General features: G+C 41.6%; 1 protein-coding gene across 1 annotated transcript in view; it reads right to left on the reverse strand.

Moving 5' to 3' along the window:
* Nucleotides 1–26,554, reverse strand: part of DNAI2 (dynein axonemal intermediate chain 2) — a 74,706-nt gene that overhangs the window by 10,200 nt on the left and 37,952 nt on the right. The window contains exons 8-10 of the mRNA XM_069075994.1: nucleotides 24,525–24,647; nucleotides 12,201–12,424; nucleotides 2,664–2,799 (exon numbers count right to left, since the gene is read on the reverse strand). Of these exons, the coding sequence (XP_068932095.1) occupies nucleotides 2,664–2,799; nucleotides 12,201–12,424; nucleotides 24,525–24,647 (483 nt within the window). The remainder of the gene's footprint in view (nucleotides 1–2,663; nucleotides 2,800–12,200; nucleotides 12,425–24,524; nucleotides 24,648–26,554) is intronic.

A 26,554-nucleotide genomic window follows, 5' to 3' on the forward strand; every position in this document is an offset into this window, starting at 1 on the left:
AGTGCCCTGCTCAGGGTCATGTAGCGGACAGGTATCTGAGAAAGGATTTAAACATGAGTTTTCCTAATTCTAGCTCTCTGTCTCCTAAACCACATTTTCCCCGCCCCCCTCCTAATATTTTATTATTTCCATTTCACAGATAAGGAAGCTAAGTAAGTGTTAGAGGGAGGATTCATACCCACATTTCCTCTGGTTCTGGATCAAGAGTTTTCTGAGAAAGGAAGGAGAAAGAAAATGGGGGGGTGGGGGGAATAGTAATGATCACTATTCTTAGGTCTAGCCCCCTTCCACAGGTTTTTGTTAGTTTGTTTTTAGCCCTTTAAAGCATTGAACTCTGAGGCAGTTAGGTCAAGCAGTGAATAGAGCACTGGCCCTGAAGTCAAGGGGACCCGAGGTCAAATCTGACCTCATACATTTGACACTTAACTAGCTGTGTGACTTTGGGCAAGTCACTTAACCCCCATTGCCTTACCTTCTCCCCTCAAAAAAAGAAAGCACTGCACTCATAAGGACTTGGGGCCTCAGGTTCCTTGGGAACCAGAGATTTCTAAAACCAGATTCATTATTTTCCCCTAACCTTCCACTCTTCTGAATTTCCCTATAAATCAAGGGCACTACCATCCTCCCAATCCAGATTCTCAACCCCAGTGCCATTCTGAACTCCTTACTCTCACCCCACGTAGTCATTCTGACATCGGATCTTGTTTCTACCTTCATAATATCTCTGCTTTAAGTTGCCTTCTTTCCCCCACATGGCACCTGCCTCAGGTCACCCTAAATGCATCTTCTACAAAAGTGATCTTCCTAAACGGAGCAGCTCATCCTCCTACACAAGACTCTGCATTGACTCCCTTTTACCTCCCAGATTAAACATAATAAAGCCCTTACCACCTTTCAAATCTTCTTACACTTCATGTTCCTCCCCACCCTCTGAGACCCGTTTAAATTGGGCTACGTGCTGGCCCATCACCAAATGCCATACATTTGCACTGGCTGCTCCCCACATTTGGAATTCTCTCCCATCTCACCTCACCCAACTGGCTTCCTCCATAGGAAGACTCCATAGGACTCTGCTCAAACCCCATCTTATGCAAGAACTCTGTCTGATCCACCCCCCACCCCATGTACCAGAACATTCCCCTCTCAGACTACTGCCCATCTCCTCTGGGTCAGTCTTGTCTCAACCTATTTATTTACATGTCTCCATATAGAAGCAAGCTCCCTGGGGGTAAGTAATGTTTTTGCCTTTTTATGTATCCTCAGGACTTAGCACAGTGCCTGGCACATAGGAAGGGCTTAATAAATGTTTGTCGAATGATTGATTGGCTGATTGATAGTTTGGTCTGACTATGTTATTTCCCAGTTCAAAAAGTTCCTATGCTAGCCTTCCATAGTCTGGTTCCCTCCTGCCTTATTAGATTTATTTTATCTACTCATTAATTCATATAAATCAGATGAGCTGCATTTAGTTGAGTTCTAGTTCCTAGCTCTATACACAGGCTGTCCTCAGAAACACCAGTCTGTCACCCTAAGCCTGGAATCCTCTACCTCCTCACACCTAACTCTGGGAAACTCTAACTTCCTTCAAAGCTCACGTCAGGAACCACCTTCTTTATAAAGTCTCTCTCCTCTTCCCCCAGTCCTCCCAGTTACTGATACTCCCTTTCTCAAATTAATTGTATAGTATTTATCAGTATGTTTGACCCCAGTAGAAGGACAGTGCCTTGAGGGCAGGAGATAGTACTTTATTTTGGCTTTCCTTTTCCTAACAACTAAAAGAATAGCTTGTATATCATTTAGTTGTGTCTGACTCTTTGTGACGCCATTTGGGGTTTTCTTGGCAAAGATGCTAAAGCATTTCCTCCAGCTCATTTTACAGATAAGGAAACTGAGGCAAATAGGGTTAAGTGACTTGTCTAGGATCACATAACTAGAATGTTTCTGAGGTTGAATCTGAACTCAGGAAAATGAGTCTTCTTGATTCCAAGTCCAGTTTTTCTGATTGTAGGTGTAAATCGATTTCCTTTACCCCACGCTTCTGCAGTATAGTGCCAAAAGAGGTTTTTCATTGTTTAGTTGTGTCCAACTGTTTGTGACCACATTTGGGGTCTACAGCACCACCTAGTTGCCCAGCTTGTATGTAGAAAGCTAAATAAGTGTTTGGTGAATTGAATTGATGATACTTATAAGTAGTGCCCAGTAGAATGTAAACTCCCTGAAGGCAGGAACTATTTTCTTTTTTATTTTGGTATCCCCAGGACCTTTTATGGCACTTAGGACTGAGTACACACTTAATAAATGTTTGTCAGTGGAGTAATTGTCTTTGGTATGATTCAGTTTAATTTAACACTCATAAGTACCAATTTGATGACAGGCAAGTTGTTAGGTGTTAGGGTTATAAGGATAAAAACTAAAATTAACATTCTCTCTCAGTCCTGCAATAAAACCCCAGTCTTTCATATTGACATATAGTAAGTATTCTGCACAATTACACATTTATGCACATACACACAGACACACACACACAAAAAGTCATTCACACACAAAAGATCTGTCCCCTTCTGATATAAACACGTACACACATATTCCCATCCTTAGGAAGTCCCCGTTTAAATGAGAAGGAAGCTTTATGAGAAAGCTGTCTATAAGGATAAGGACACAACCTTGAGGCTAAGGGCGGGGTCGCTTTGCTTGAATACAAAGTCCCAGATATCCACAGTTCCATCCATTTTAGTTGTGAAGAAAACAGCTGGTCTCTGTGGGCTCCAGGCTCCATCAGTTATATAAGCCATGTGGTATCTGTAAAAAATTACAAGATAATTTCAGGATTCAAGTTTTTGTTGTTGTTGTTTGTTTGTTTTAAAGAGATTGATTGCTTCCAGCAGAATTCTACTCTCAATCATATGTTCCTGGATGATCCAAGAACCTAGGCAGTTAGGGGGTGTAGCTGACAGAGCACTGGGCCTGGATGTGAGTTCAAATCCAGTCTCAGACACTTACTAGCTGTGTGACACTGGGAAAGTCATATAACCCCTATTTATCTCAGTTCCTCATCTGTAAAATGGGGACACACTAGAAAAGGTTAACAGCAAGCCACTCCAGTATCTTTGCCAAGAAAACCCCAAATAGGGTCACAAACAGTTGTACACAACTAAACAACAAAAAAACCTCTTTTGGCACTATAGAAAAGTGGTGTAAAGGAAATCAATTTACAGCTAGAATCTGAAAAACTGGGTTCAAATATAGATTCTGTCACATTATTTTTCTTACCTTTAACTGGAGCATTTGATTTTTTTGAACCAATATTGTTGTTCAGTCATGTTTAACTCTTCGTGAGTTGAAACCCCATTTGCAGTTGTCTTGGCAAAGATACTGGAGCAGTTTGCCATTTCCTTCTCCAGCTCATTTTACAGATGAGGAAACTGAGGCAAACATCCCACAGTCACACATTTAGTGTCAGGCCAGATTTGAACTCAGAAAGATGAATGAGTCTTCCTGTCTCCACACCCGAACTCTATACCATGCTATCTAGCTGCCCTGTATATTTATCATTATTGAGTTTTGTCTCATTAGGTTTAGTCCTTCTTTCCTGTTGTCAGGACCTCTTTGGATCTTGATGATTCTGATTTTGACAATATTAGCTATCCTTTGCCAACTTTCTGTCACCAGGAATTTTGATCAGCATACCACTTATGTCTTTCCTGACAATAAAAATATTGAACAGGACAGGACCAAGGATAGATCTCTTTGACAGGCACTAAAGGCCTCCCTTCAGATTGACACTAATCATCAATCCCATTCTGGGTCTGACTACTCAATCAGATCCAACAAACTGAACTATTATGCAGCCCTCCTTTCTTCATCAAAGCAAACCTGCTGGCAGGCCTGGAGGCATTTAGGACTAGGAAGCACTCCACCACATCTGAATTTACTAATTTATGGTTTCTGGCTCATTTTCATTGGATTTCTTTTATCAGACTCAGATTCAGACCTCTGTCTCTCTAGGCAGAACTTCCAGTCCAACCCATCATGGTTGCTTCCTGTCCCCCTAACATCCTCTTAGAGTGAAAACAGATACTTCTTTTTTTAATACCTTTTTCCCCCAATTACATGTAAAAACAATTTTTAGCATTCATTTGAAAATTTTTTGAGTTCCAAATTCTCTCCCTTTCTCCTTTCTCCCTTCCCCTAGACAGTAAGCAGTTTGTTATAGGTTATACATGTACAAGCATACAAAATATATTTCTGTATTTGTCATGTTGTGAAAGAAGACATAGACCAACCCCCCCCCCAAAAAAAAAGAAAGTGAAAAATAATATTGGGGCAGCCAGGTAGCACAGGGAGTAAGAGCACCGGCTCCAGTGTCAGGATGACCTGGGATCGAATCTGGGCTCAGACATTTAGCACCCACCCAGAAACACCTGGCCGTGTAACCTTAAGCAAGTTACTTAACCCCAATTGCTTTAAAAATAATAATAATAATATGCTTTGATCTCCATTCGTCCTTTCTCTGGAGGCAGGTAAGCATTTTTCATTGTTAGTCCTTTAGTTTGTTTTTTTTTTTTAGGGGGAGGAAGGAAGGCAATTAAGTGACTTGCCCAAGGTCACATAGCTTGTTCAGTGTCAAGTGACTGAGGTCGAATTTGAACTCAGGTCCCCCTGACTTCTGGGCCAGTGCTCTATTCACCTCACTGTGCCTATTAGTCCTTCAGGATTGTACAATGTTTTCTGATTCTGCTCACTTCACTTTGCATCGGTTCGTGTAAATCTTTCCAGATTTTTCAAAGCAGATACTTTTAACATCACTAGATGGCATAGCACATTGGGAAAAAGACTTAATTTGAAGTCAGAGGATCTAGGTTCTAATTCTGGCCCTGCTATTGACTACCTATCTTACCTTGGATAAATAACTTAACCTCATTGGGCCTCAGCTTTCTGATCTATAAAATAAAGCTGCTGGAATGGATAACTTCTAATGTTCCTTTCAACTCTAAATCTATGATGATTTCCACTCCAGGGGCAGTGTTTTCTCTGATCTTTTTCAGCACCATTTGCCACTTTCCTTATTTATCTCACAAAATGGTCCACAACAGAGTAAAACTGTAATATCTGGAAAGAGCTGCTAACCACCAAGCTAACCTTTGATAACACCACCATCTTTAAGGAGCCCATGTGGTCTGGACTACCTATTACAATCTTAAACTCCTGCATTTGACCTAGAAATACAATCAGAGATAGATTCAGTGGGTCTATTTTTTTTCTTTGAGTAGATTTGACTTCTGGAGCTATTGGTTCAAGGGAGACCTTCTGAAGACCCAAGTTTGGAGACCCTCAAATGGTACCCTCTGTGCCAGCCAGCCAGCCCATTTCTGCCACTGCTCCCAGACAACTTTATAGGAGTATTACCCTGAGATGATGAAACACAATTTGTCCATACATGTCCTCCATATGGGTATCTGTACTATGAGAAAAAAAAAGGAAGGTGAACTCACACTCTGCCATCCTTAAAGTGACCTGGGGGGCGGCTAGGTGGCCCAGTGAATAGAGCATAGGCCCTGGAGTCAGGAGGACCTGAGTTGAAATCTGACCTCAGACACTTGACACTTATTAGCCATGTGACTTTGGGCAAGTCACTTAAACCCAACTGCCCTGCCTTCCCCTCTCCAAAAATAAAAGTGACATATAACCTTGACAGGTATTGTCAGCCACTCGGTCCTGATTCAGGTGAAAGCCATAAAATTAGGATCAGACCATTTAATAAAGAGGGACTAAGAAAACAAGAAATGGAGACCCAACTAAGAACTAAAACACAAGAGAGTCACAAATGCTGTGTAGGATGTTGGTGTTTGTCCTCCATGATGTCTTGGATTTAAGTGAGGCAGATTTCCACAAAGCTGTTAGTCTTCCAGAGTCATTGAAGTCCAGCAGCAGGACAAAAGTCAAGATGACTGGCAATGACCTAGTAGGACATAGTGGATGACCTTGGTCATGACCTTCTATGTCTGAGCAAGCTCTAAGTGCTCCACAGTGCCTACTTGCTTCAGCCACCTTCCTGGCCATTGGAACAGATCGTTCTCATCCACCCATTCTACCAGGGAAAGTCTTCACATGTTTGGGGTAGATATCATGCTAACTCACCAAAGTATTTGAGGTCTGTTGGTTATCTTCAACCTGGTTTAGCCCATGTGCCGGGATGCTTTTACTGGTGTGTGGCCACTGCTGATGGTAAATGTTGGGTAACAGATGGATACCAAAGGTGGATGCCCGGAAAAGGGCTCAGAAAGCCCTCACACCCAAGGCACTGGTCCAATGAGGATATCAATTATATTATTGACCTTTGATTTGGTCTGAAAAGATCCTGACTATATATACTGTATCTATGTATTCTGCAATCCAGTGATTCTGGCCTCCTTGCTATTCCTTAAATAAGACATTAAATCTTCTGGCTCTGGACGTTTTCTCTGGTTGTCTTTCTGCCTCCCCACCCCAACCTGGAATTCCCTCCCTCTTCACCTCCACCTCCTAGTCTCCCTGGCTTCTTTCAGGTCTCAGGTAAATCTCACCTTCTGCATGAAGCTTCATAAATCTTGGTGCCTTCTCTCTGAGGTCATTTCTCGCTTATCCAATATATATCTTGTTTGTCTTATTTGCATGTTGTCTCCCCCTTAGATTGTGAGGTTCTTGAGCTCAGGAGTTATTTTTGTCTTTCTTTATATGACTGGTGCTTAGAACAGTGCCTGGCATGTAGCAGATGCTTTAATAATACTTGTTGACTTGGCTTTTATTGGCTGTTTTTGTTGTTGTTGATTTGTATGCAGTGTGTCTGATTCTTTGTGACCCCATTTGGGGTTTTCTTGGCAAAGCTATTGGAGTGGTTTGATATTTCCTTTTCCAGCTCATTTGACAGATGAGGAAATTGAGGCAAAAAGGGTTAAGTGACTTGCCCAGGGTCACACAGCTAGGAAGTCTCTGAAGCCGGATTTGAATCCAGGTCTTCCCATCTTCAGATTGGGCACTCTTTCCTCTGCACTGCTTAAGCTGCCCGTGGCTTTTATGCTGAAGTTTGAATTCCCTTGCATCCCAGACAATCTCTAGTTGTCCTGATCTATATCTTGCTACTGGACCCCGATGGTTCTGAAGGAGAAAGTGAGGCTGGTGACTTTGCACAGCCTTGCCTCACTTAAATCCAATCACATGCAAGTAATGACATTGCCACCGTGATGTCATTGTCCTCTTTGAGAACGAAGGAAAAACAAAACAACAAATTTCCTAGGACCCAGTCACCCCTAGCGTCTAAGAGAAGAAGGAGAAGAGTCACCTTCCCTCAGCTCCAGGCTTATTGTTCCCCCTTAGAAATACTATGCAAGATCATCTGGAGGGGGAGAGAATAATCAATGTACTCAGGCTGGGGACAGACTCACTGGCACCCATGCCTGGCAATGGGGTGACTAATCTGTGAACTCCTGTTGGGGATGATGGATGATGTGTGATAAACACTGCTTCTCTCCCTCAGATGGAGCTCACATCTTGTTAATCAGTAATAGCAAAATTTGCTGATTTATCTACTCATCGAGCTGCCCAGAACAAAAGTGGAAGAACCGGAAAAAAAGGTGGACTTCTTACTGGCCTAATGAATATTGCCTCTTTTCTCAGGTTAATCTGGAGGCAGTAGCAGGCACTCAGCTCAGGAAGGGGGCTCCCTGGTGACTGAGGAAGCACAGAGGCAGCAAGTGTACTGGATTAGCTCAGGGGTAGGGGAATGTGTAGATTCAGTCAAAGGGCTGCACTTGAGCGCCTAGAAGGCCACACGTGGCCTCAGGGCTGCAGGTTCCCCATACCCACTCTAGCTGATGCAACCCTTGTAGATGTTTCTTGCCCTAAAGATGACAAAAAGGGAGTGGGCAACAAAAGGGAAATGGGTGGGGCTGGTGTAATGACAGCAATAACAGTCGCTTGCAGGTACGGTATGTAGGGCTTTAGGTATCTTATTTCATTTGATCCCCACTACCCGGTGAAGTAGGTTCTATTCACATCCCCATTTTACAGATGAAGAAACCAAGCCTGAGAGAGGTCACACAACAAAGGGAACATCTGTGGCAGGATCAGAACTCAAAGTCTAGTGCTCTATCCAATCTGTCTGGGTATAGGGTAACATCCTCTGAGATTACCTTTCACTGACACTGCATAGATCTTGTATGTGTATATAGTTATTTACATGTTGTCTCCACCATTAGAATGTAAGGTCCTTGAGGGCAGGGGCTATTTGTTTCTGTCTTTCTATTTCCTTTGATTAGCACAGTCCCTGGCATAATGGTGGTACAATGGGTAGAGCTCTGGGCCTAAAATCAGGAAGACCTGAGTTCAAATCCAGCCTCAGATATTTATAACCTGTGTGTTCCTGGGCAAGTCACCTAACCTTCTTTGCCCCAGTGTATTCATATGTCAAATGAACTAGAGAAGAAAATGGCAAACCACTCTTTGCCAATAAAATCCCACATGGAGAAAATAACTGATCAACAGCAGTAATGACGGCATAAAAGAAGAGCTTAATAAATGATCATTGACTGACTGACTGACCAACAGTTGATTTCAGGAAGGCTTACAGCATCCTTCAGAGTGCAAGAAGCTTTGGTCCAAGGGCAGTTATCATCTTAAATATGGCAGAGTCTGAGTTCGCCATTCTTCCTTTTTCATCTAGTACTGGTGCCCCTATGGGGGACATGAATGGACAGGTCACTTAACTTCCCAAGGCTTCAGTTTACTCATCTGGAAAAATTAGGAGCTTGGACAAGGTAGCCTCTTGACAGCCTTTCCAATTCTAGATTCATGGCTATATGAAATGTCTTTATTCTTTTTTTTTTTTTAAAGCAATTGGGGTTAAGTAACTTGCTCAAGGTTACAACGGCCAGTTATTTCTGGGTGTGGTGCTGAGTGTCTGAGCCTGGATTCAATCCCCAGGTCATCCTGACACTGGGGTTGGTGCTCTTACTTGCTGTGCTACCTGACTGCCCCTGAAATGTCTTTATTCTTAAAATCACAAATTTTCCTGATGCTATTTCCATTGTCTCGTAACAACATGAACCTGAGTACTGACTGGCTGGTCCATCAGATTAATATGGCAGGAAACAGAGTTCACAGATTCACAGACTATTAGCACTGAAAGGACCCTTGCTGCTGTTCAGTCATTTTTTTTTTCAGTTGTGTTTGACTCTTTGTCACCCCATTTGGGGGGTTTTGTGTCAAAGATATAAAGGAGAGAGAGGAAGAAGAAGAGAGGGATAAAGAAAGAGAAAGAGAGAAGAGACAGAGAGAGGCAGAGAAGGGGGTGCAGAGAGAGAGAAGGGACCTTAGAAATTATCTAGTCTCAACCCAACAGATAAAGAAGTTAAATGACTTGCCCAAGGTCCCGCAGCTAGTAAGAGGGAGGGCTGAAATTGGGAGCTAGCCCTTTGAGACAATGTTGAAAGAACCTGGATTGCCCCCAGGGAATTCACTGTAATAAATGACAATTTTTTTTATCAATTTTACTCAATGAAATACTTTTTAAAAAAGTATTCCTTTAAAGTTAAACTAAATTTATTTTAATGAACAAAAATCTATTTTTTTCTCCTTCCCATCTCCTCTCCCTCCATTAAAAAAAAAAGAAAAACAAAATCCTTGTTAAAAAAAAAATATATATATTTATATATATATACATGCAATCAAGCAAAACAAATTTTCCATATTGCCTATGTCCAAAAAATATTGTTTCTCCTTTTGGATGGGGTGACACTACAGAGTGAAGAAATGGAAAGATGTGAGAGATCACGGAGAAGATAACCCTTTCCCTCCCTTGTACTGCCAGAAATTGGAAAAGAAAATAAATGGATTGTTGTTTGTCCTTTGTTCTCAAAGACGACCAATGACATCAGGAGTGTGATGTTATGACTTGAAAGCTATTTTTATTTAAGTGGGGCAGGACTGTGCAAAGTCATCAGCCTCACTCACTCTGTCCTCCAGAGTCATTGGGCATAAAATGGCAAGACATACTTCTGGATGGCTGGTGAAGACCCCCAATGCAGTAGGAGCACCTGGCCTTTTTAAGCTAAGGTCTTTCCCAGGTGTCCTGTTTGTCTGAGATAACACCTATTCAGTGATTAAAGGCTAGGCAAGAATTGAGGCAAAAAATGACCTAGTTTGCCTTCACAAAAAAAAAAAAAAATTCTGGGAGGGAAAGACCCTTAGAGCTTCTGTCCATAACAGAAACAATTGCTATTTACATTCACTTCTGAGCCATCAAAATCCAAACTATGAGCAAGTCAGGCTTGGACTGGGACCTATTATTGGCAATCTGTGAGAGACAGAGTGATTTGGGTTTAAAAGCATAGTCAAGTAGGCGCCATCTGAATCCCAATTGGCTTTTTCAACTGGTTTTTCAGAGTTGTATTTCTAGAAATCATAAATGAAAACTACATGAAACAAAAGAGTTGTTGCAGTTTTCAGTAAAAACGATAGCATAAATAAATGGGGGGGGGATTTAGTCCCCAAACCCCAAGATATCTAGCGAAGTACAAGCGATCAAAATTTATATTCCTTTGGACAGAGCACCCACTTTTTCCTGAGTGAACTGAGGGGGAAGATGAGAAGGAAGAAAGGGAGGGGGAAGAGGAGGGAAGAAATAGCAGCATTGCCATAGTTTTCAAAATAGATGGGGGGAGAGAGAAAGAAAAGGAAAGAGGAGAAATGGATAAAAATGCTCCTGTCTTTGATAGCAGAATGTGAGTCAGAGGTGACTGGTCCTAATCAGAGCTGTAATCTAGTAGGGCCAGGCTTCTGATCAGGTAGGGGGCTAGAGGCTTGTATGCATGCTTCCCGAGCTATGTGAGGGGAGCATGAGGTGGGCAGTTCAGGAGGTTGTACCTAGCTAATGGAGAACAAGGTAGGAAATTCTAATGAAACCAGTATAAAAGGGCTCACATTTGTCTGAGTTCGTGTACTCCATTAAGGGAGCTACCCATTTATTCAGAAGAAATAAATGTAAAACAAGTGTAACGAAAATCTTCCTGGTTTTCCAATGATTATTTATTCCTAGACTAAGCATGTTTATAACAATATCATTCTGATTCCTCTACATCCTTCATTTTCAAACAGGACCAATGACATGGGTGAATTTTGGATAGTATTCCCTTCTCAACACCCCTTTCTTGATGATATGGGATGGTTTGGAGAGAGGATTGGAGGTAGGAATGATGGGGTACAGGCCCAAGCCAAGACCTTTGCCCTTTACCCCAAAGCATTTGGGTCCCATTTGTTTATGGTTCTGGGAACCACCTTGAACTCTCCTTGAATCTTCCCACTCGATCTGGCATTCTGCCTGAGGCTATGATCCCCTCAACTGGCCTTTCTATGCCTTAACCTAGCATGGGCCTTTATTGTCTGCTACCTCTGGATTGCCTCCCCCTACTTACCACCCTTGATCCTACCTAAGACCCCATTCCTTTGGTTCCTGGCATCTGACCTCTAGTCACCCCAACTTCTCATCAAGATTCTCTCTAGACCTCTCCTCCAGTCACCCCAGACTACTTGGCCAACCCTAGATCCCTCCCACAGTCTCTCTGTATATAAGATCCATCTTGGCCTCCATTAAGGTACTAAGATTCAATGTGGCCTGCATCTATTCTTGTTACAAATGCTCAGATTCCTTGAGAGTCTATGCAATATGGTGAATCTTTAATAAACTTTGTTTTCCTTAGACTGAAAGAAGGCTTGGGTTGAATTCATTCAGGCAGAACCCACGTTTTACTATTTCAGGGTCCCAGCATTCCTAAACCTCAAGAGGAAGGGAAGGATCAGGGAAAGAAATCTATAAAATGAACAGGTTGGACTAGACCAGGGGTTCTTAACCTGAGGTCTATGAACTTAAGAAAAAAGTTTTAATAACTATATTTCAATATAATCAGTTTCCTTTGTAATGCTAGGTATTTTGGTTTCTCTATTTAAAATTATTCTTCTGAGAAGGGGTCCATGGGTTCTACCAGACAAGGGGGGTCCATGGCACACAGAAAAACTTAAGGACCCCTAGGTTTAGATCATCTCTAATATTCTAGGATGGTAAGTTTTCTGTTTCACAGAGGTGTGTACTATGGTTGAGAGATCCAAAGCTCCAGCATACCAGACTCTTTCTCTGCCCTCTAGCCCTTCTCTGCCTCATATCCACCTACTTGGTCCACATGATACACGACTCCCTGCTTTCCTCAGACCAGATACGTGCTGTCCAGTCACCAACAGTCAGGAAATTCTTGGGGTAGAAAGGATTTCTCTGCAAGGCATAGATGGGGCCATGGTGCCCAGAGAAGGTACATACAATCTTCTCAGCTATGGTCTTGGCTTTTCGGTTGCAGGAGATCACCACTCCTTGCTCAGTTCCCACCATGAACTTGGTTGGCTGGAGTGGGGGAGACACAGAGAAGAAGACATACAATGGAATTATGACTCTAGATTCATCTCATACAGTGTGTATAACACTTAGATCTTACCTCATGGCTGTAATAGTAATGGAATTTAAAGATCCCCTTATATTGGCTTGGTTTTCAGGTTGAGTGTTAAAACCCAGAGCTTGTGAATCCCACTTGTGGGATGGACTTGTTGACATGAAAAGAGATGGCTGAACTGGGAGAAGCTCCGAGCAAAAAGAGGCAGGAGAACTTTTGGAAGCAGCATGGTGGAGGCGGAGAGAGAGAGAGAGGATTGCTGAGCGCCGGTTTGAGCTGCCCAGGACTTTTGAGAGCTGCCACCCAGAGCTGCTAAGACTGAGGAGACAGGGCTGTGATGCCGGTATTTTGTCTGTCTGTTTTGATGTTGTTTTGCCAGATTCGTTCGCTGGTGAAGGACAGTACTGTTGTTGGAGAGGTTCTGGAGCCTTGCTGTTGGTTCAGAAGCCCTGAAGGATTTTCTTGTATGTTTACAGAAATCCTGGAAGAGGGTCTTGCTTATATTTTCAGAGGTCCTGAGACTGTTCTGCAGGCAGAGAGTGAATTGATGGGGACACTGGCATTGCATATTGTGGCTTTGTTAAGCTTTGTCTCCCCAGGAACAGAGATTGCTGAGAATTTGCTTCTGTCAAGATGAAGAAAAGACCTCTCCTTGGGTATTGAATGCTGTGATAATATCTTAATCTTGCTGTAATGCAGGGGTAGATGGCCTTTGTGCTCTCTACTGCCCCTTTTAAGAAGGTGCTTGGCATTAACTGATGATAATTGTAATTCAGTTGTGATCCAGGGGTGGGAAACTTGACTTTTTGTGCTCTGTGATTGACCAAATGAATATACTTTGTTTATGATTGGAAACTAACCTTAATCTCCATTTTAGAAGAGAGACTTTGTGATTGACTAAATGAATGTACTGTCCAGAGGTAGAGTAGTACTTGGAAATTATTGAATTGCACTTGATGAATACTGTATTTTGATTTTCTCTGTTCTGTGAATGTTTTGCCTTAATTTGTCACTGAATAAAATGGAGAGTTCCTATGCTGGTATTCTGAACCTTGTAAGTTGTCTTTGCTTGGCATTACAATGGCTTTGGATAGGCCTTTGCAATGCAAAATTCCTCCCACCAGAATAGTGAAACCCTCTCCTCCTCCTATTCCAGTTCTACCCATTCTTCCAGATCTAGCTCAAGTGCTCCACAAAGTCATTCCCAGCCCTTTAGAATCATAGATTAAGAACTGGAAGGGATGGTAGGTGCTGTTGAGTCCAGTCCCCTTATAATAATAGCTGGTGTTGACATACCACTTTAAAGTTTGCAAAGTGTCAGACATATATCTCATGTGATCCTCACAAATAATTGTTTTGTCATGATGTTATTTTGTGTTGTATAGATGTTATTAGCCCCATTTTACAAATGAGGAAACGGAGGCAAACAGTTTGAAGTAACTTGCCCAGAGTCACACAGCTAGTTAATGTCTGAGGCAGGATTTGAACTCAACTCTTCCTGACTCCAGGCCCAGTGCTCTGTGCACTATGGCATCACCTAACCGCCTTCCTCATCCCCTCTAAAACTAGACTGTATCATTCTTTTTGAGACAATCACATGCTGTTTTGTGTGATTATTGAATTATTTCATGTAGATGGATCCTGGCTTCCCAAACATAGTATAAGCTCTTTGAGATTACTTAAGGTTCATGTCTTTTATTGCTTCTGCAACTCCCCCCAACCAAGTTAATGCTGAGTCAGTACTGAGCCTCATTTGGGGGCTGAATGGGCCTGCCTTTGTTGGTAATAAAAGTAATAGTAATAATAGTGATAGTATCAGCAGCTGACATTTACATAGCTCTTGAAGATCTGCAAATGGTTACATACACTAACTCACTTGCTCCTTAGAATAAGCCTATACTATTATTGATTATTCACATTTTCCAAATGAGGATATGAAATGATTTATCCACCATTAAGGTAAAGAGTTCAGGATGGGAAGGATAGAGCAGACTGACCTTTGTACCTTGTAGCTGGTATTGGAGTTACCCAGCTGCACCAATGGTCTGGCTAGGGCATCCAATGCCAGAGGCTGAAGTGCAGAGGGCTTTAAAGGCACATTCCACAGTCTGATCTTATTCATCAGCCTTGGTTCCATGCCTCTAGTACTGCCAGGCCTCAAAGTCCTCTTCCTCTCTTGGATTCCTCTCTAATCTTGCCCTTGGGCATAGTAATTATGTTAGATAGTTTGCTCAGTGGGCTCCCCATCTTTCCTTCTCTCTTCTGAAGTTCTACTATTTATTCCTGGGACTTTCTCCCTCAAGTGACTCTGACTCTCTCTGTCTCTGTCTTCCAGTCTTTCTATTTCTCCATCTCTCTGTCCCTCTGTCTCTTTGATTCCTCAACTATGCCTCAAACTCTCTTGAATTTCTCCAAATGCTAGACAGAGTGTCTTCCTCTGCCAAGGCCAGTGGGAGAGGATAAGTCAGAAATTACTTCCTGTCCTTCTATGAATGGGTTTCCTTCAATGACAGCTCCTGGAAACCTCTTCAATATGTGAATTTTCTCAGGCTTAGCTATTTAAAGCCCTGCAGAGGCACAGCCAATTAATACTTGGATAATCCCAAGCTATCCTAATTCCATAAGAGTAATGTGTCATGTTTTGTAGAGGGACAATAATATGCTTACATCTTGTTTTTTTTTTTTAAACACATTTAAAGTTCTTCAACTGTGACTATATCAGCTGAGCTGGAGTTAGGATGGGGAACTGAATCTTCTCCACCTTCCCCCCCACCAACTACCCCCATCCAAACATTTTCTGTTTCAAGGAAATCAACTAAAGTGCTTTTTAAAAAAAAAAAAAAACATGCCAGGCATTATGCTAAGTGCTTTACAAATATTTTTCATTTAATCCTCACAACAACCATGTGACTTAGGTGTTGTTATTATTTCTATTTTACAGTTAAGGAAATTAAGGAAAACAGGTTTAAGTGAATTGTCCTGGTTCATAGAGCTAAAAAGTGTCTGAGGTTATATTTGTTTTTTTTTTCTCTCTTTTTATTTTTTAGTTTACATCATTTATTTCCACAAGATTTTGAGTTACAAATTTTCTCCCCGATTTTCCCTACCCACCACCCCAAAATAGTAGTCCCACTGAATATCCCCTCCCCAAATCTGTTCTCTCCCATATCTTTCCCCATTCCCCCTTTGACTTTCCAGTAGGGTATGGTGGATCTCTATGCCCCAGTGCCTGTATATCTCATTTCCCAGTTATATGTAAAATAATAATAATAATATGTATATGAAGTGCCCACCAGAAATTATACACTAGAGCCCCCTTAAACCTGCTAGAGGGGACCCCTACTGGGTTCCTTGGAAACCACCTAATAGGCTCCAATAGTAAAGAAATGTTTCACCTGTGTTGCTAAAACATGCCACAGATTCCCACAGATTCAGGTCTGTTTTGCTTCAGTAGAAATAATACTAAGGCTTTGTTTCAATAAGAATAATACTGAGAATGTTTTGCTTGAATAGAAATAATACTGGGAATACTTTGCCTTAATAAGAATAATGCTGAGAATGTTTTGCCTCAAGAGACACAATGCTAAAGACATTGTATCCCTTAGAAACATATTTTGTTGCCAGCGATCACATTGTCTATAAAATTATGTCTAACAGAAAGCTTGCGGCTGTCTTTTGGTCTGAGAGGCAGTCCCGGCCAGTTAATAAACACTCCTATCAAATTGTAATTGGCCTAGCTGTCCTGTTAATTCTTGGGTGTCCATTACATATATATATATATATATATATATATTTAACATTTGATTTTAAAACTTTGGATTCCAGATTCTTTCCCTTCCTCCCTCGTCACCCACCTTCACTGGGAAGATAAGCAATTCAATATAGGTTGTATATGTGTAGCTATACAAAACATTTCCATAGTGGATATAGTGTGAAAGACTGACTATATTTCCCTCCATCCTGTCCCATTCCCCACTTGTTTTGTTCTCTACTTTGATCCCATACCTTTCCAAAAGTGGGTGCTTCCAACTTCCCTCCCCCCCAGCCTGCCCTCACTTCCATCATCCTCTCTTCCCCTTCCCCTCTACTCTCCTGTAGGGTGAGATACCCATTCTGTCTCTCCCCATCTCCTCTCATTATATTCCTCTCTCACCTCTTAATTTCACCTTTTAAGTATCATCCCTTCCTACTCAATTGGTCCTGTGCTCTGTCTATGTATACCTGTAGACATATATACACAACTCACATATGTATTCATATGCCCATATACCCTCCTCTGTAGACATATATGTATGCATACACACACACACACATATATATATATATACACATACATACATACATTTCTATTCCCTTCAACTATTCTTATACTGAGAAAAGTTTCATCAGTTACAATTATCATTTTTCCATGTAGGGATAGTTCAACTTTGATAAGTTCCTTATGATTTTTTTTCCCTATTTACCTTCTCAAGCTTCTCTTGCTTCTTGTATCTGAATGTCAAATTTTTCTATTCAACTCTGGTTTTTTCATCAAGAATGCTTGGAAGTCCTCTATTCCACTTAATGACCATATTTTCCTCTGGAACAGGATACTCAGTTTTGCTGGGTAGGTGATACTCGGTTTTAATTCCAGCTCCTTTGACCTCCGGAATGTCATATTCCAAGCCCTTCGATCCCTCAATGTAGAAGTGGCCAGGTCCTGAGTTATCCTGATTGTGTTTCCACAATATTGAGATTGTTTCTTCCTGGCTGCTTGTAATATTTTCTCCTTGACCTGGGAATTTTGGAACCTGGCTATAATATTCCTAGGAGTTTTCTTTTTGGGATCTTTTTCAAGAGGTGATTGGTGGACTTTTTCAACCTCTATTTTGCCCTCTGGTTCTAAAACATCAGGGCAATTTTCCTTGAGAATTTCTTGAAGGATGATTTCTACATTCTTTTTTTGATCATGGCTTTCAGGTAGTCCAATAATTTTAAAATTATCTCTCCTGGATCTACTTACCAGGTCAGTGGTTTTCCAATGAGATATTTCACATTGGCTTCTATTCTTTCATTTGTTTGGATCTGTTTAATAGTATCTTGATTTCTCATAGCTTCCATTTGCTCCAATCTAATTCTGAAGGAATGATTCTCTTCAATGAGCTTGAGATTCTTTTTCCATTAAACAAATTCAGCTTTTTAAGGCATTCTTCTCCTCATTGACTTTTTGAGCCTCTTTTGCCATCTGAGTTAGTCTATTTTTTAAGGTGTTATTTTCTTCAGTCAGGTTGTTGACTCCCATTTCATAATTTTCTTGCATCATTCTCATTTCTCTTCCCAATTTTTCCTCCATTTTTAAATTTGATTTTCAAAATCCTTTTTAAGCTCCTCTATGGCCTGTAACCAGCTCATATTTTTCTTGGAAACTTTTGGTGCAGGAGTTCTGACTTTGTTGTCTTCCTCCTGTTCTACACTTTGATCCTTTTTGTCCCCAAATAGGAGTGTAAAGTTAGATCACTCTGTTTACTTTGCTTCCTTTGCTTGCTCATGTTGCCACTCAGTTACTTGACTTTTGAGTCTTTTGCCACGGTAGAACTCTGCTACCAGAAACGGGAGCTTTATCCCAAATGGTGGGTTTTTGCAACTGCTGGAGGTATTAGTTGGGTGCCCTCTCTGAAGCCTCTACATGCTCTGGCAGACTGCTCATGCACCCTAGAACCTCCACCCTAGACAGCAATCCAGATCCAAGCAGATTAAAGCAAGAGTGATTACTCCTCAGACTGGTCGCTTGGTCCCCCTACAATCTGTAGACCAGGAGCTCTGAAGCAGCCAAGAGGCAGGGGCAGCCAAGATTCCTCAGCCACTTCTTGCCCTGAGGGCAAAGGTTGGATCGCACTCTGAATTCCCAGGTCCCAAAGTCCACACCACACTAACCTCTCACTTTGTCCATGGCATCTATGGGTTGATAATTCTGAAAACTGCCACAGATGCTGGTGATCTGAGGTCCCTCCAGCTGGCAGCTGGTCAGGCCCCCTGAGGTTAGAACCTCGGGCTCTTGTGGAGCTAGACTTGGCTCCCAGAGCGCTGTGCTGGCCACTTCCTGCCAGACTGTCCTCAGTGGGAGGTTAGCTTCTCTGTGTCATTTTGTGGGTTCTGTAGCTCCAAAGTTTGTTCAGAGTCTCCTTTTACATGAATTGAGGAAAGTGGAATCCAGAGCCCTGAGGAAGTCCTATTTCTACTCCGCCATCTTGACTCCACCCCCCTGAGGTTATATTTGAACTCTGGTATTTGAGGTGATTTTTGGCAATGTCCCAGTGGCACAGTTTTAAAATAATCCATAAATCAACCTTTGTAATGTAATTGCCAAGGAAAGGCAACTTCCCAAGGTTCAAAATACCAGCATAGGTGCTCTCCATTTTATTCAGTGACCAACCAAGAACAGAGAAGATCAAAACATGACATCATTCCAAATACAGCATTTACTAAATGTGATTAAATAATCTCCAAGGACTACCCCACCCCAGGACCTTCCAATCATTCAATCAATTACAAAGTCTCTGTTCTAAATACTTCTCCACCCCTAGGCTATACCTTCATTTAGTCCACCACAAAGCCCCTCTTCTCAAATGGAGATTAGTTTCCAAACATAAGGTCAAAAGTTCCCCACCCCTGGATCACAATTGAATCTACCCCAGAGTTACATCAAGTTTAAACACAGCACTTAATACCCAAATGGAGGTCTTTTCTTCATCTTGACAGGAGGCAAGTTTTCAGCAATCTTAGTTCCTGGGGAGACAAGGCTTAGCAAGGTCATAAGATACATTGCCAGTCCCTTCATGAATTCATCCTCTGTCTGTAGAACAGTCCTGAACCCCTGAAAACATTAGCAAAACCCTCTCCCAGGATTTCTGTAAACATACAACAAGAAAATCCTTCTTCAGGGCTTCTGAACCAACAGAAAGGTTCCCAGACCCCTGCAACAACAGCACTGTCCTTCACCAGTGGACAGTATTCACTCTGTCTGCAGGACAGTCTCCAGACCCCTGCAACAACAGCACTGTCCTTCACCAGTGGACAGTATTCACTCTCTGTCTGCAGGACAGTCTCAGGGCTTCTTAACCAAAAGCCAGGTTCCAGGACTTCTTCAACAGGACAGTCTTTCACCAGTGGACAAATCTGGCAAAAGAACATCAAAACAGACAGACAAAGTACCAGCAAAACAGCCATGTCTCCTCAGTCCTTGGCAGCTCAGGGGGCAGGTCTCAAAAGTCCAGGGCAATTCAAAACGGCAACCAGCAATTCTCTTAGTCTCTCTCTCTGCCCACGAGGTGCTGCTTCCAAAAAAAAGGTCTTCCACCTCTCTCTTGTCTCTCCAAATCTATGTCACCAGCTCCTCCCAGTTCAGGACTTTCTTTTCACATCAACAAGTCCAACCCACAGGTGGTATTAACAAGCTCTGGGTTTTAACACAATCAATTTGAAAACCAAGCCCAATACAGGGGAATCTCCACATTCCATTACTATCACAACCTTCTACAAGGATACAAGGCCACCATAGCTGGTTGGCCTAGGAATTACACTGTCCAAGTGAATTTGTAAATGAATATACTAACTACCTTGATTTGCTTCAGTTTCCTAATTATCCAGGTAACTGAGAAAAGCTGTATGAGGATTGACTGTATTAACGAAGATACAGAGTGGTTTGACATAACAACAATCCTTTGCGGTAACAGAGAGACACACACACAGAAAATCAGCAACTCTGAAGTCAAGTAAGCTCATATCAACTTTAAGCAAACTCTGATCCATTTGATGGTTTCTGGACCTTCAAGAGAAATCCTTATCTTCAGAGACTTCCTTAACTGTTGGTTATGGGGTGCTTGGACACATCCTGTTTTAAGGTTTTTAGAGACATTCTCATCTTATTGCTTGTGCTCAAGCCTTGAATTGTCAGAACTGTTTATCAGCAAGAATGCCTTCTGATTTGTGTATCAAAGGGCCACAGCTCACACATCTGGAATTCCTCACTTTTCTTTCCTGAATCTTCCCCTCCGCTTGGGAATGGGGGTCCCTGCCTCATTCTTTTCTAGGAATTGCCCAATTCCTGTCTTTCTCCCTAATTCTCTGACTTCCTTTATTTGAAAAGTGGAAAAGATTGTGAGAATGGAAGCAGGTGGACTCTGAGTTTGGGGAAAACATCTCCCCAGAAAAAAGTTACCTCAAATACAGTGACTTTCCCCTTTCTATTTCCGCTACTAGTTTTTCCATGACCTCTGCCTCCAATTTACCTCAATGGAAAACAGTAGTCAAGTCTTAGAGAAATCTCCCTTCACTCCCATGGAAGTCAACCAATTTTGCCCCCAGGAGATGAAACTCTTATTCGTTTCTTACCTTTATGACCTTAGAGACTGAGGGGTATTATTAGGCCTATGGGGTGTATTCCTTTCTTTCTCCTAATCTTGGCACCTAACTGTGGGACCTTGGGCAAACTACTCTGAGCCTCTCTTCTGTGATACTAGGTTTTTTCATTTTTTCATTTCACTTGTAAAAATGAGAGGGACCGGGGTGGTTAGGTATGATATGAACATGATCCATCCTGGAGTCATTGCCTGTGTTCTGTCATCTGTACAATGGGTATAATAATAGCACCTACTTCCCAGGATTGTTGTGAGGACCGAATCAGATAATAGTTGTAAACTCTTAGTACGTAGTAAGTGATATGTTAGCTATTCTCAGTAAGTCAATAACATAATTGATAACAATAATAGGCCCTGGAGTCAGGAGGACCTGAGTTCACATTCTTATGGCTATAGCCTTTTAAAAAATATATATTTTTAATATTCTTTCCTTTTTAAACTTTGAGTTGCAAATTTTCTCCCACCCCCATCCACTGAGAAGGTAAGCAATATAATATCAATGATACATGTGAAATCATGCAAAACATTTCCCTATTAGCCATATTTCCAAAAAAAGCGAGAAAAATAAAGAAAATTATATTTCAACATATATTCAGAGTTCATCAGTTGTCATGTTGCCATGTGTCACATATCTCTGACACATCTGACTCTCTCTGGGGGTAGATAGAATTTTTTCATCATGAGTTATGGTTATATCCTAATTAAAACATATATGCACACATACACAAAGCACACATGTATACAATACAAACATTTATGCATATATGTAAAATATACATGTATATATATGTGTGTGTTTTATATATACATGTGTACATATGTAATTTTCATTTTCTAAAGACTTTTCTAGTCATCTAATTTTGACCTCAAAAGTGAATTGACTTGGGCAAGTCACTTAACCACAATTGCCCTCCAAAAAAGCAAAAAAAAAAAAAAAGTGAATTGATGAGGTCAGGGGCATGACATTAGTGGTTCAGTCATGGTTAAGTCCTAGGTTGCCTCTGTCCCAGCATACTGGGCATTATTGTTCCTAGGCATTATTATTCAAGGTGCTTTCACTAGGTGAAAGGTAGCTGTAACTATACTATCCTCCATTCAAAAAAAATGTTCAATGGCTCCCTATTGCCTCTAGGATAAAATACAAAATCCTGAGCCTGGCATTTAAAAGCCCTTTAAAAATCTGTAGATTTTGTAAAGCGGTAGCTCCACCTGTAGAGGTAGAGTCTCACCTACTTTTCCATATCATTCTCCTTTATACCTTTCCAAACTAGCTTGATTGACTACCCCCCCCCCCCACATGGCATCTCATTTTCCACCTTCATGCCTTTGTAAGTGGTCTCCTGTGTTTCACCTCTGCTACAATCAGGTACCACTTCCTATATGAGACCTTCTTTGATCCCTCCTTTGTCCTCCCCATCCACCCCAAATGTCACCACTCATTTTCTCTTTTTTAAAAAAATGAGAAATAAAACTTTATTTGTAAATAAAAACAAAACAAGGTGATGTCTAGTTTTCTTTTTACAGAATGCTTCAATGACACATATTTACATAGTGAGTGCTGATAGTATATAATGGTCTAATAGTTGATAATCCTGTAGTTGATCCAAATGGAACCAGACTAACACCAATATGCCTCTCCTTACCTAAGTTTCTTTGTATCTCAGAACTAGAAAGAGCTAGCCACCTTGTAATGGGAATGCAAATTTGGAAGATCTTCCCTGCCCCTAGGCTAAAGTGCACCTGAAGCCTGGGATGGGAGGCTTGTTTTTCAGTAGATACTTCTTGATTGGCCAGTGAGTCAATAAGGTTGTTACATTCTCTGAGCCAGGAAAAGAGTATATAAACCCTGATTTGAGGCTTTGTTTTGGGGGCTCACTTTGAGAAGTGTTCTGTGATTTGATCTGTATTCTGGGAAGCCGTTGTCCAGGGCCCCCCCGGCTTTGAAAAACCCAGATGTGGAAACCCAGATGTTGACTGGGTATGGATGTAATGGCTGGACAGTTTGGAAAGCTATCTACTTGATCTGTTTCTGTCTTGATAATTCTGCCTGTATACTTTGAAGTTTGGGGTGCTGACCTTTTTCCCTGAACAAGGTAAACGATATACATCTGACTGAGAAATCCATTGGGGTTTCCCCGCACAGGTTCGAATCCTGTTTGTGACGCCATTTTGTAGCAGCAAGCGCCCTGGAGTCCCTAGGGTGGCTGCTCACACAGGTTCTTGGATCTGCTTTGATAAAGGAAAGAAACTCAAAATGGGTTAACGAGCTTACTTTAATCAGTCAGACGTATATCGTTTACCTTGTTCAGGGAAAAAGGTCAGCACCCTGAACTTCAAAGTATACAGGCAGAATTATCAAGACAGAAACAGATCAAGTAGACAGCTTTCCAAACTGTCCAGCCATTACATCCATACCCAGTCAACATCTGGGTTTCCACATCTGGGTTTTTCAAAGCCGGGGGGGCCCTGGACAACGGCTTCCCAGAATACAGAGCAAATCACAGAACACTTCTCAAAGTGAGCCCCCAAAACAAAGCCTCAAATCAAGGATATACCCTTCTCTTGGCTCAGAGAATGTAACAACCTTATTGACTCACTGGCCAATCAAGAAGTATCTACTGAAAAACAAGCCTCCCATCCCAGGCTTCAAGTGCACTTTAGCCTAGGGGCAGGGAAGATCTTCCAAATTTGCATTCCCATTACACACCTAGAGACAGTGTTGTCATATTGGCATAAAACAGATTGCCGTAGGTTAGCATTCAATTGCCTCACAAGCGGCTTCCAGGTAATGAAAAGCAAGGAAGTTATGGAGCCATTCTTCTCTACTCAGCTTGGTCCAGAACTGGTTAGTATTTCCCTAACGGAAATATTAACAGGATAGGAAATGCCCTAAAGGAGGCAAAAAAAGAGAACCGTGCATCCCTCTGGGATCAATGGGGCTTTGATGATGCAAAGAATGCCATAAGATAGGGTGGCTAGGTGGCAAAGTGAATAGAGCACCAGCCTTGGAGTCAGGAGGATCTGAGTTCAAGTTAACACTTACTAGCTGTGTGACCTTGGGCAAGTTACTTAACCCCAACTGCCCGGCCTTCTCTTCTCCAAAAAGACAACAAACCCCCCCAAAATGCCATAAAATTCATGGTGTCCATTTGATAATGGCCTCAGACCCACATCACTTCCTTTTGAAATTATTTTGTGTCACTTTGAACATATTTTGTATTTAGAGAGGCAACATGTCAACATCAATACAGAGGTGTCCTTGGAGTCAGGCAGACTCACCTTTGGCACATCCAGCTGTGTAACCCTGAGCAAATCACTCAAACTCTCGGTGCCCCAAGACTATAATTCATGAAAAATTCATGATTTATATTGGTTACAGGAAGCTCCTCCCCTGGGAGTGTCTTACACCAATTAAATCACAGGTCTGATCAAAACAAGGACAACAAACTTTGTATTTGCTAATTTATATACATGTTATATCTCCATCCACCTGAGTAAGATGTAAAATCTCTTTGAGGGCAGAGGTTATTTTTATTTTTCCTTTGTCATTCTAATGCCTAGCACAGTGCCTGCTGATACGGTCCCATCCCTCTTCCTCCATCCTCCTCTCCCATTATTATTATTAATGAAGACTAGAGAAGAGAAAGTAAGAACTCACCATGGTCGGCTCAAACTCAAGAGCAATGGCTCCCAGGGCATTTTCCAACACCCCCTTTCTGGAGATATCCATGATCAGGACCTCTGTGGGCTCATTAATCTTACGGATATCCCACCACATGACCTTAGAAGATAAGGGGAAGCAAGGTATGGTTCAGACATCCAGAAGACGTGGTCATCATGGCTCCTAGCTTTCCATCAATGAACAGAAACTGTTTATGGATCTTTACTAAGTCTTATAGGGGCTATGAAGTACAGGAAACAGATCCTCCTCTCAAGAACCTTACTATATAGGTGGTAAGCTAAATCACAAAACAGACTAGAGTATATGGGCACCATATTTTAGCCAGGACCATGATAATATAGAGAGAATCCAGAGGAGTGCCGTCAGTATTGAATTTAGCATGGAGCTGAATTCAAAAAGCAAGTGGACTTAAGAGTCAGGAAATCCTGGGTTCAAATCCCACCTCAGGTGCTTGCTAGCTTGGGATACCTTGGATAAGTCATTTAACTTCTTGTGCCTCCGTTTCCTCATCCATAAAATGAAGGGGGTTGGACTTGATGACCCTGAAGGTCCCTTCAAACTCTAAATCAATTCTCCTATGATTCTCAGATCAGAAGAAGGAGAAATGATTTAAGAGGGACATGATGGCTGCCTCAAGTTCTTTTTTTTTTTGGAGGGGTAATTGGGGCTAAGTGACTTGCCCAAGGTGACATGGCTAGTTTTTCTTGTATGTTAAGTGTCTGAGGCTGGATTTGAACTTAGGTCTTTCTGACTCCAGGGCCAGCACTCTATTCACTGTGCTACCTAGCTGCCCCTTTTTCCTTTCTTTGAATTCCTAGTACTTAGCATAGTGCTCCGCATATAGTAGCACTTAGTGTTTAATTTATTAGACATTTAGTTAGCCCACTGACTGACTTGTAGGGAAGTAGAGTTTGAGTTCCAATAAAGAATAGGAAAACCTCAGGGTACAGTGGGCTGGGGGGGGCATTCTAGTTGAGGGCTTAGGTTTTTGGGGGGAGGTAGAGGAAGAAACAGAGAAGGGACATCCTTAGTAAAGGATGTAATAAAGTACATGTTATGTTTGGTGACAGCAAACAGTTCTGGTGAGAGTGGAGGTTTCTCATACTGGAAAAAGGTAAGGAATATAAAGAAATGGAAAAATGTATGAAAAAATGTGGGGTAGAAAGCATACACAAAAGAAAGCAATTGTTTAAATGGGTGATACACAAAGAGGAAAGGATTATAGAATCTTAGAAATCTAGCTGTATCCCCTCATTTTACAGATGGGGAAACCAAGGACCAGAGAAGGGTAGTGATTTTCCCAAAGTCACATAGTAAGTAGCAAAACAGAGAAAGCCAGTCTAGCTTTAGAATCACAAATCCAGTTTTTGTTCCACTACATCATATTTAAGAGGTTAATGAACAGAAAAGCTGGAAAGGGAGATAAGTTGTTACAGGTTTTTAAAAGTTAACTTGGCAGCAGCTAGGTGGCACAGTGAATAAAGCACCAGCCCTGAAGTCAGGATGATCTGAGTTCAAATTTGACCTCAGATACTTGACACTTACTAGCTGTGTGTCCTTGGGCAAGTCACTTAATCCCAATTACCTTGCCCCACCTCCCCCACCCAGAAAAAGTTAACTTAAAAGTTAGTTGGAGCCAGCTTGTACCAGTTCTGGAGAGCCAGCTGTTAAATTTTCAGTGTGAACATTTACACCTCAGAAATTGGCACTGTTTTGTTGATTTCCTAAACTTTAGAAAGTAATACTGTAGAGAAAATGTTAACAATGCTGGTGAAACTTAAAAGTTTACAAAAGCCGTAAACAGCTTTTGTCTGTACATCCTTTTTTTTTTGAGACCAGTTGTTAAATATTTATCAGTACAACACTGGTGGTTAGTGTAAGTTAATTGGTTTTGTTATTGTTTGAAATTCAGAGTAAATTCCTTGACAGAAGGGGAGTGAGGGCTAAGGGAATAGAAGGGGGGAGGGAGAGAGAAAGAGGGAGAGAGAGAGAGAGAGAGAGAGAGA

Source organism: Petaurus breviceps, unplaced genomic scaffold (assembly GCF_028583685.1).
Source record: "Petaurus breviceps papuanus isolate PSGF00001 unplaced genomic scaffold, PetGlider_PUasm1.0 90925, whole genome shotgun sequence".
Taxonomy (NCBI): Eukaryota; Metazoa; Chordata; class Mammalia; order Diprotodontia; family Petauridae; genus Petaurus; species Petaurus breviceps.